This window comes from Hydra vulgaris, chromosome 13, assembly GCF_038396675.1.
Source record: "Hydra vulgaris chromosome 13, alternate assembly HydraT2T_AEP".
In the NCBI taxonomy this organism is placed as follows: Eukaryota; Metazoa; Cnidaria; class Hydrozoa; order Anthoathecata; family Hydridae; genus Hydra; species Hydra vulgaris.
Window position 1 is genome coordinate 33,205,044 of NC_088932.1, and position 12,144 is coordinate 33,217,187.

The window sequence follows — 12,144 nt, forward strand, 5'->3', positions numbered from 1 at the left end:
AAATCATGCGCGGAGTGTTGCTACATCGACTATCTTATAGCCTGACTCGCAAGGGAGTGCTGCTACATCGACTGACAAATAGCCTGACTTGCAAGGAAGTGCTGCTACATCGACTGACAAATAGCCTGACCCGCAAGGTAGAGCTGCTACATCTACTATCTTTTAGCCTGACCCGCAAGGGAGTGTTGCTACATCGACTGAGGGTTTGGTTGGGGCAGGCAGTCAATTAATAAAAAAAAAAAATTCCGGTCTTGCATTTTAATTTTTACTTTTTGTCAACAAATTATGGAAAAAACTTTCGGACAACATCTATGGGTTGTATATATATATATATATATATATATATATATATATATATATATATATATATATATATATATATATATATATATATATATATTTGTATGTATGTATATTACAATATTTAACACTGTTGTTAAATATCTCTTTTGTCTTTGTTTAAATCAAACTTATAATACAATATTTAACATAGTGGTGTTAAACAATGTACTTTTTAAGTTTGATATAAACAAAGACAAGGAAGATGAATAAATGATGTGATCAGGAAAGGAGTTCGGGTAAAGCAATTAATGACAATGATTATGCTACCAAATGTTCATGATAATAGTTATTCATGTTCATAATTTTTTACTTTTTCAAGTTTATTTGAAAAAAATTTTATGCAGCTTCACAAAAAATCTAAGATTCTGATTTTTCATAACTATAATGAAAGTAAATGATTCAAAACGCAAAGTATTTTGCAAATGTTGCTGGTGTGGTTTATATAAAATATCTCTATTTATATTTTATATAAAAAGAGATGTTTATCATACAGTATTAATTTGCTATGGTCTACAAACTAATACTGTATGATAAATATCTTTTTTTGTTAAAGCCATTACATTTTCCTTTTTAGTTTTAATTAATTTTTATTTTGTTTATTTATTTATTTTTTTGATTAAATAATCAAATGGGTTGGTATTTAATTAAATCTGTCTTGACTTGCATAAAAAAATATTATACATAAATATACATACATATTTGATATGTATATACAGTGGTGCAGGAAGGAATGTTAAAAAGGAAAAAGTTCCTCAATTTCGTATGATACAGCAAAATAGATAAAAATGATCTATTTATTCAATTATTTATCACATGCAATATGGTTAATCATCTTTTAAATGTAATTAGTCATCTTTTGCAGCCAAACATTCAATATATATATATATATATATATATATATATATATATATATATATATATATATATATATATATATTTATATATATAAACACACACACGATTTAAATATATATAAGTTAATAATCATTGTTTTTTGAAGTCTTTTATAAATATTTTTATTGATGAAAATGATATTTGTGTTTATTTCATAAGTACTTATAGATATAGTTCTTTTTTTAAAGCATTTTATATAACAATATTAAAGTATTAATATTGTAATATTAATATATAAAATAATTTTTAAATTAAAGTATTTTTAATGAAACAAGCGTTGAAATTGATTTGTTCTTTAGCTATCAGATAGTTAACTTTTGTAAACTAATCCATTGATGTTGGACATTTTCCAGAACATTCAAGAATACAACATAATCTCAAAGATTAACTAATTAAATACCATGACAATACATAAATAAATACAACATTATTTTCAACTCATTTATGCTTATAACTTTGTGACGATTGTTTGTTATACTTATGTTGTTTGGATACTTAATTATTTATGAGTAAAAAATAAATATTATATAATTTTAGTAATATAGTGTATTATATTGTGTAATTATTGTATGTTATATAAATATTCATGTCAATTATGATGATTTATATATATATATATATATATATATATATATATATATATATATATATATATATATATATATATATATATATATGTTTTTTTTATTTATTGTTTTTTAATTTTTAAGATAAATTTCCCTATTGTTTATACAAAATAAATATATTCTTTTCTTCTCCTTAGTAAATAATTTTAAAATGGAAGCAATAAGAAAAAAGATGGCCACTCTTCGAAAGAACTTAGAGGATTCAGAAAAGGCTGCACAAGAGGCAGAAGATGAATTAAATTCTGTCAATCTAAGAGCAGATGAAGTAAGAAAAATTATGTTTGTGTTTTAATGCTGAAACAATTTTTTATGTTTCTTATTTTTTTTTTTTTTTTTTTAATTGGGTTAAGACAGAATAATTATTTAATCTAAAAAAGCTTATTTGGTTAAAATAGAGTCACCGAACTTTTTGTTTAACTTTTTTTTTTCAACAGTACTATTATGTCGTAATTAATCAATATAAATATACTTATATATACTCTTTTAAAGATTTTTTAAACATAAAATAGTCAAACCAATAAGAATCAAAAATATTAAAAGCTTAGTTGCTGAGCCATTATGTTTTTAGATCTCAATTATTTGTTTTGTTTTACACCTCTTTTACAATAAATCCTTGAAAATTTTTGATCTTTTTTTTAAATTTAATTAGTTATTATTTAAACATATATTATATTGATAAGTTGTTAAATAAAAATTAAATAGACTTAGCCAGTTTGCTATTTTTAAATTAAGTTAAAACTTTTAAATTAAGTTAAAATTCAAGTTAAAATTTTGTTGTTTTTAGCACACAAAAATGTGAAAAGTTCAATAGAATTAACTTTGTTAACAGAGTTCTTAGATAGAATCAACATAAATTTACAGTATTAAAAAGCCATTGATAAAAAACTCAATGATCCACTTTTGAATAAACTATCATTTTTGAAAATTTTCAAACTCTTATTTTATAAATGAATTTTTTTAATAAATAATATTTTATATGAAGAAAGTTTTTATATAAAGTTTCAACAAATAAAAAATGATTGGTAACTCACACTATTTAAACCATGTAAAGTATGCACAAAATTTTTTAGGAGGTTATTTCTTTCTAAAAATTTAGCTTGATTAAATTAAATAGGTGAAAAATCAATCTTAAATTCAAATATTGTCATTAGACCTCTAAATGAACATAATGCTCTCTTAAAAGAATTTGTTTGGACTTTCCTTTTAGATTTAGCATGAATGTTTATAGCAGGGATGTGGAGTCCCAAAAAGGACTCCGGATTTTAAAGTCACAAAAAGATTACTTTATCCTAGTTTTTGGTATCAAAAAAATATATATATATAAAAAAGTTTATCGACTACTAATAGGATAAAAATTAAGACTTTTAGGTTAGAGGAACAATCGTTTGATTGTTTTTGAGTCCATAGTCTTTAGGTATAATGGCGGCAAGGACTCCAGGACTCCGGGCTTAAAAACAATAAGTTTCAAGTCATTAAATCTCATAAATTTTTCTATTATAGCAGATAATAAGTCAAGAAACATGTCTAGAGCTTCTAGACCCTACAGACTTGGAAAAAGTAGAGATATAAAGCCGGAGTCCTTTTGGGACTCCGCATTCCTTGATTATAGGGTGCTTTTGCTCTAATGATTTTGACTGTTACTTATTTCTTCCTTTTTAAAAAAGATTCTAATAAAGCTGTTTTGACCTGACAAACAAAGGAAAAAAATTTACTTATAACTAACAACTAAAAAAAAAAGGTTTAACTTTTTAAAAAATAAATTTTAAACTTGGTTTAAATTAAAATAATTTTTTTTTTTAGTTTGAGTCAATTTAAAATAATTATGTAATTTATTAGCAGTGAGTGATTTAATTTAAAATAAAATTTAATTAACACATGCATGCTTATAAATCCTTAAAAAGATTACCCAATGGCTGTAGTTCATGAAGATATTAAGAAAAAAAAAATGAACATTTTAACAAATAAAAAGCATGTGAATATTTCTAAAAATCTTTCAAGCTTCATATTATTTTATTAGATTATTATTTTAATAAACAATAGAAAAAGAAACTCTAAATTCTTTCAAATTACAAAAATATTGTTTAAAATTTTTTAAATTAATGCATCAGTACAAGTATTAAATATCATGTTGATTCAACACACTTATCAGTTAAGTTGTATTTTTAAGTAATTTTTGTTTTTAAACAAAAGCTATAAGTTCCTTGTCAATTAAATAAAATGGCAAAACATGACATTGTCACAACATTACATGCCACAAATTGAGATACAAACTTAAAATAATGTGGAACATGTAAATCCCTAGCATTTTTTTTTATGGTTTGGTCTATTTATGGGTTTTTATACACATTAAATGAATCGAAATACCAGCCATTTTATTAATGTATATTTTGTGCAAACAAAACATAAAAACTTTGTTGTTGTTAATTATTTAAGAAAATACGGTCACAATGGTCACAGTGTTTTCAAAGATTTAGAGGAGTATGTCACAAAAAGTCTCTAATCTAATTCATTATGTAATTTTTCCATATTGTTTTAATTATAAAGAATGCGGGAATAATAAAAATTTTAGTCTAGCAATTAATGTGTTAAATAATATTGCTTGAAGAATCTTTGTATTTGTCAAGAATCCAAGTCTTTGAAAAAGTGCAAAAGGTCTTGGTTAATTTTGTTTCAATTTCCAAGATGTGTATTTTTTTATCAGTTTGGACTGCAAAACAATTTAACCAAGAAATTTAATTTAATCAATTTAACCTAAGTTTCCAAAGGGAATAAAAATAGTAAATACTACATTAACTTAAAAAACCTGTTTAAACTTTGTTTTATAGGCTTTTAGACCAAAGTTCACATGTTTAAATCAGTTTAAAAAAAAGTTTTAACTAATTAAAATTATTTTACAACAAATCATGTGACCTAATATGGACAACATTCAATATAAAAGAGCCAACTACTAAAACTTCTAACTGAAATAATGAAATTTTATAAAAAAATTTTACCACTGAAAGTCACTTAAAATCATCATTTTAAAGCTGTATTACAACATATAAGCAGTGAATATTGCAGTTGGTTCCTTTTTGATAAACATGAAATCTTTTGTTGTGAATTTAATGGCTATACTGTTTCGTGATATGAGAAATTGTTGGTTGATTCCTATTTTTTGAATGTTGTCCATATATAGACAAAATATATTTCTGCTAATCACTGTTTAGAAGTATTGATTTGAAATATTAAATTTTTAAGATGATAATGATGATGATGATGATGATGATGATGATGATGATGATGATGATGATGGCGATGGCGATGGCAATGACGATGATGACAATGGTGATGATGATAAGCTTGGCCAGATAGGCGTTCTATTTCACTTCATAATATGACCACGCAAATACTCTGTGATTTAAAAAATTTGACCACAGCTGTTAATATGTTTTGAAAGTTTGTATATATTTTAAAAACGTGCTAAAAAATTATCTTTACTATAAAGAAGCTTAAAATAAATTTATTGTAAAAGAAGCTAACAAATCTTCGTAAAAAAATGATAAAAAATAAAATAAAAATAAATTAACTAAAACTAAATTAAAAAAATAAAACCAAAACTTAAATAAAAAAAAAAACTACAATAAGATCATCTAAGTTATGTTTGGAATAAATAACTTTGAACCGTTTATCTTTACTAATATTTTTATACTATAATATTATGCAAAAAGCTTTTTAAGTAACAACTTAGATCTAACAATTATTTAACAAATGCGCACATTTAAAAGTTAAAAAAAAAATCTTCAAAATTCTTTGCAGTAATGTACACAAAAGAAAAAAATAGTTAAATGGTTTATTTAAAAAGTTGATATAATTTTTTTTTTAAATTAAAGACATAATAAAAAATGCATGCTTATATAAATATAAAAAAATATATATTATTATTCATTAATATTTTTGTAAAAAATCATGAGCAGTGATTTGTTAATTTATTTAAATGCGTTTCAATATAAAAACATAAGTAAAGATCCAAGTTATTTTATTCAAACGGCTTTCAAAAAAGTTTGTCTTTTTTTTTCTTCTCAACAAAATATTTCTACTTTTCGAGTTGATTAACTTTAATAATTCTTATATAAAGTTTATTAAAGAGACTGTCTCTGTTTAAAGTCGTCGCTTAGATTTTTTTAAATAATTTTTACTTTTTTCAATTTACTTATAAAAAAATCTTATATAGTTATATAAATAAAAATTTATACAACTTTCAATTATCCTTTATTAAAATCATTAGCTACTTTATTTAAAAACGTTTTGCTAATTTAAAAATGTTAATAAAGATAAACGTGTTGATGTTATATATTTTCAACGTACTTAAAAACCAATTTTTCAGCGCGTTTGTTAAAAACCGTGGTTAAATTGTCAAAACAAAATGTTATTTGCGTGGTCATATAAGGCCTTGAAATCGCATGTCTTCCTGGCCAAGCCTGTGATGATATAATTTAAATTGCTTCTTGTTTTGTTTCTTTATTGATTAATAGCTTTTATATTATTAAGGTTGAAGAAAAACTTGAAGAATTAATAAAGTTAAAAACTTCCATTGAAGATAAACTTGATGAGGCTGATGAGAGAGAAAAATCATTGAAGCTTAGTCTTGCTGAAGCAGAAAAAAACCAAGATGAGGGTTTAAGAGTCAAAAGGGAATTAGAACATCGTGGTAATGCAGGAAGCAGTCAGTTACAGCGTCTAGAGCGAGAATTAAGCGAGTTACTTGCCAAAAATGAAAAAGTTACAGCAAAATTAGAAAAAGTTAGTTATGACTTTGAATTTATTAGTTTTGCGCATTTTTTGTGAGTAAAATAATTAGGCTGATTTTGGTTCAAACTTGTTTATTTTTAAGACTGATATGGTTTCTCTTTATGGTTCCTTTTACTCGTTGATCTGTAGGTTACTAAAGAAATAGCTGACTTGGAAACAAAACAAGATATCGAAGAAGAAAGATGTGCTGATCTTGATCAGTATGATGTTTTAGAATTGTTAATTTTCTTACTGTTATTAATTATTTGTTAATTAATTTTATTATTATTTAATTTTCTGATTCAATGATTTTTTTTTTCCATTTTCATTGTTGTGGATTTTCAAAATATAGTGCAAATACCTTGTCTATGATTTTGAAGTAACCAGTATTGCAAGATAATGGAAATAAATTTGCATTTATAAAATTTTATAAAGTATTTGCATTATCTATTTTACTTTTTGAAAATTGTGCATGTATTATTATATATGTGTTTTGAAAAGTGTCTATTACCTTTAATATTCTAAAAAATTTATATTGTTTCAGTGTTTCGTAGGCATAATCTTTTTAAAAAATTTTTGAATGCGTCATCTTTGTTTGATGTTTTTGATAAATTCACTTATTAATTGTTTTGTTGTCTTTTAAAGTCGTGTCAGGGAATTAGAACCAGAGATGATTCAAATCGGCAACATGCTGAGGAGTTCAAAAATTAATGAAAGTAAAGCAACAGTTAGAATGGAATCATCAGATGAAAAGTTAGAAAAAATGCATGCAAAACTTGAAGAGGTAAGTTAATTTTATGATTGATATTTAATGGGTCCCATATTCATATTTCAAAAATGTTGTTTTTTGAACCACTTAGTGTCTAGTTATAAATAAGAAGTATGACAAAATAAGTTTAGGACAGATCTAAACTTGTAGATTTTTTTTTCTCTCAAAGGTTGTTTTATTTCTAAAGCTTACATTGATGAGGTTTTAATAAAATGTGTACAGTAAAATAAGAAATAATAGCTTTCTTGAGTAGTGACCATTAGCCATTTCATTTGTAGTCAAGAAAAAGAAATGCAACCTTTTGACAATATGTCATAATCTGGATTTGCAGTGGATTGGGTCAATGGTTTTCATGATAAGTCAGTAGTGAAAGATGTTAAGTAAAAAACTTAAAAGTTTGAGTATTGTTATTCATCAATAGGAATATTGTTTTGCGAAACCCATTACAGAATCTTGTGGTATCCCAGAAATTTCTGGAAACAAAAACAAATTATTAGCCAAGGACAATTTTAACACTGTGCAAAGAAATGTTTATAGAAAAAAAAGTTTTCAGGAGAATTTTTCAAGAAAATTAGGAAATAAAAGCTTCTATGCTTGCCTAAATATAACAGATTACATTAAATGCACATTATTTTTTATGCAGAGAAGTAAAATTTTGAATATAGGTAATACTTGGCACAAGCAATAGTTTAATAAAACTATACAGTTTCATTATTACTTTTAATAAATATAAAGTTGTAGCAAAAGGCTCATTATGTGGCCTCCACAATGTCATTGCTAAAAGCATTAACAACATGACAGTGTCATACTTAGATATTTTAAAGCTATTGATGAAGTCAGTTTTTCTAAGAACTACCAGAGTTCAGCAAATCCTTCAATTACTTGCCTCAGAGCCATTAAATTGAGGTTTAGAGCTGTACCCTACATTAGTACTGTACTAAATTACCTGCTGTACCATATATTATGAGATAACAAAAAGAGTTGCTAAGCCATTAACAAAACAAGTAGATCCAGCTTCATTCTAAGCAGGAAATAATTTAATGCCTTGTTTCCTGCCTAGGACGTATATGTAAATAAGGATAGGCTTCTTTTAGACTAGACTATTTTATCATTTATCTATTTACACTGCTAACATTTGATATTGTTTTGTGTTTATGCTATAGCTTATTACTGTAGAAAGTTCTATACCATCTGTCTTTTCTGACTCTAATGAGTCAGAAAGTACAGAAAAACAAAAGACATTAGACTTGTGTGTCAAAAACTTGACGTTACTGAAGCTGAAATTATTTGGCAGTTTAAAAATGTGGATAGTGGTTTTTCTCTATGTTCAAATAATGACTTAAGCTATGTTTTTACAGCTATGTTTCTGGACAGTGCTATAGCTTCATGATTTCAAATGGATTCAATCAAAACTTTATACAAGTTAAATCATGGCTTAGCTCCGTATTTTAAATCAGTTTTGGTAAAAATTTTAAAATTGTCAGACATCGATGTCTATTCTTTTGATGTGAGTTTAAATGAGGTCACTCAAACTTCTGAAATGGATATTTATATTAGATTCTGGGATGCTAATAGAAATCATGTAAATGTCTTTTTTAAATTTAAAATTTTAGATCAAATTTCTTAGGTCATACAACACACCAAGACTTATTAACTTATTTCATGGATATTGTTAAAATTTGGAAATAAAAAATATATCAATGGATGGTCCAAATATCAATCTAAAATTGGCAGAGAGGCTTTCACAAAATGAAATCTGAAAAAAGTTTTGAATGCCCCCTATTATATTTTACATAATAATCCTGCAAGGAGAGAAGACTATAAGTCTGTTACTGGTTCTTTTGTCTATTCTCTTAACTTCTGATCAACAAGGTAACTACTTCTACTGTACTAGCTCCATTCAAATTATAGTAAGACAGATGACATTTGTTGTGAAACATCTAACTCGCTGACTGATACAAAAGTATTGACAGGAGAACCAATATATCTAGATATGATTTAAAATGTTTCTAAATGGTATTTGATTTTTAAATTAGTTGAAAACAAAAAGGTGCTTAACCTGTTGATGGAAGTGTGGAAAAAATGAAAAATTTATTCTCTTTCTGGAATGCTTTACTAAATGTAAAAACTTTGAAACATTAAAAAAGACACTTCAAGATCACTTAATGCTTCCCAAGTTACATTTCTTTGCTTATATTGCAAATATATTTGAACTTTTTTTGAGCAAATACCAGACAGACTGTTCAATGGTTCCATATTTATATGAAGGGTGCAAGGGGAAAACCAGCAATGTCACATTTTCGGATTATTCGATTTAATCACCCTACTATATAGCAAGTATGTTGCTGCTTTGCAATGTATGTTGCTGCATTGCAATTAAATAAATCAAGTGTGTTGTACAAAACAAGTATGTTGCTGCATTGCAATTAAATAAATCATCAAAAAAAATTAACAGATAATACTGAATTTAAAACCTAAAAAGAAATTATGAAACTAAGCGTAGCTTCTTCAAACTTTCTTTTATTGTTTTCTTAAAATGAAAAAATTGTGACATCACCGGTTTTCCCCTTGCACCCTTCATATAGTTTGATGTAAAGGAAATAATAATAAAGTTGCTTGACGTTATTGCAAAACCAGATGTCCTTAAAAGCAGAAACTGAAAAAGATTAAAAGTTCTGGATCTTTCTTTGACTAATAATCTGTTACCTGATGAAAAGCTTAATGCAGGATTTTCTGTTTCTGAAGAACTACATCATCTGAAAAAGAATAATTTGATAACATTGTCTCAAAGCAAAGAGTTCTTTAAGGTGGCCAAGAAATTTGTTTTTTCAATGGTGAAAAACAAATCTCCATTAAATTATTCATTGATAAGAGCATCCAGTATCTTTGATCCTAATGTCTTGATGGAGATTACAAAACCTTAATTGGTTGATCATTTGAAAACTTTACTTAAGTACTTCATGAGTTTTAGGATTTTATCACCACAGCAATGTGACTTGGTGTTTCTCAGTTTAAAGATTTTATGTATAATGTAGTCAAAACCAAAAAGCAAGAATCTTATAAGTTCTTTCATCCAAAGAATCGTCTTGATAATTTTTATTTTCAACATGCTTAAAAAATGGTTAAGTTAGTTTTTATTAACAAATGACTGTCTTATTTTGTTTCAGTATATCTTATTGTTATTAAGTTTTTTCTCCTTTAAAGTTTTCTGATTTTGTGATTTATTGAGAAATTTTGCAATTTATTAATCTTAACTAAGATAAAAAATGCTTTAAATGGATTTCGACTTCAATAAGAGTTTTTTTGATATAATAACTAGAAAATTGGTTACAAGTATAGCTTACAAGTAGTTCTTTATTTTAAATAGTTATTTGTTAGCTGTCATGAATATTTTGTTTTGTTTTTAGCTTTTTTTAAGTAAATTGTTTAAATTTGTCCTTCAGTCATTGTTATGACTGACTCTTCAGAGTTTCATTAAGTTTAATTAGTTAGTAATTCTGAAATTAGTTAAATTTAAAAAAATGTGTAAAGTCCTTGCTTTTGTTTTATAAGTACAGTGGTTGTCTTTAAGACATCTTTTGTATCAATTCGAAAATATCATTAGTGCTGGAATTTAAGTACTTTTTTAATACTGATGCTGGAAAAGGATATGGGTTTCAGTACCAAAATTCTGGAAAAACATATCCAAATGTATCCAAGTAATAAGCGCTGGAATTTTTTTTAACTTTGAGTGGACTAACTAATAACTAAATAATAGATTTTAATACTTTTAAGTAACAATGTTTATGACCCGATTAATTGGGATTACTTTCTATTTAAAACGTTTTTCATCACAGATAGAAGAAAGGGTTCGAAGAACTGCAGCACGAGAAGAAGACCTCGAATTAAAAATGACTGAGCTAGAAGGTGATTTTGTTTTAACATTTATAATTATATTTATTTTATAATTTATAAACGTTTATGAAATTCATTTATATGTTACTGTAACTATCATTTGTTGTTGTTGTTGTTTATGTAATACCTTTCAATTTTAGGTGTCTTACAAGCTGCTAAAGATGAATACACAAGGGCGAAGGCAGAGTTAGATGCCACCATTCAGGAACTATCCGAACTATAGATACGTTAACTTTAAAACATTCTATTTATGTATGATTAGTAGATGTTAAAATGTAACATAGAATCTTTTTACTTCAATGCTATAAGCTAAGCTCCAAAACACTAGTTTTGATATTTGTGTTGATTGCATTTCAAAATATTTTTTTAGCGAAAAGCAAAAAAAACAAAAAAATATGTTGCCTATTACAAATATTTATTTTTAATATATTACAAATATTTATTTCTAATATATTACAAATATTTATTTCTAATATATTTAAAACTTCTAATTAACCTATTAGCTTAATTTTGTGTTGCTTTAAAAAAGTTTGCGTCTTTGGACTTGATGAATTATAGCACTGAAGTATCGAATAATATATATATAAATTCATTATAATAATTTGTAAATCAAATATTAATATAAAACCTTTTTTTTTTTTTGGATGATTTATTTTTGATTTTTTTTTTTATATATTGAGTATATTGAGGTTAAATCTATTATTTTAGTATAGGAAAATAGCAAGTTTTATATTTATCGAAGTTGTTACTTTTGCGTCAGCGTTTCGATGTTGCTGTTTTTTGATTTTTAATTAAATACATGATTTGCAATTGCGTATTTATAAATTTAATTTAAATCTATAAATTGTGGTG

General features: G+C 25.4%; 1 protein-coding gene across 1 annotated transcript; it reads left to right on the forward strand.

Annotated features, from left to right (window-relative positions):
* The first annotated feature begins 1,987 nt into the window (after positions 1–1,987).
* LOC105845945 (tropomyosin-1) lies at positions 1,988–11,639 on the forward strand. Its single transcript, XM_065816724.1, has 6 exons — positions 1,988–2,127; positions 6,390–6,641; positions 6,780–6,850; positions 7,275–7,413; positions 11,235–11,304; positions 11,433–11,639. The coding sequence occupies exons 1-6, from the start codon at positions 2,014–2,016 to the stop codon at positions 11,513–11,515; spliced, it is 729 nt and encodes a 242-aa protein (XP_065672796.1). The 5' UTR covers positions 1,988–2,013; the 3' UTR covers positions 11,516–11,639.
* The last annotated feature ends 505 nt before the right edge of the window (positions 11,640–12,144 follow it).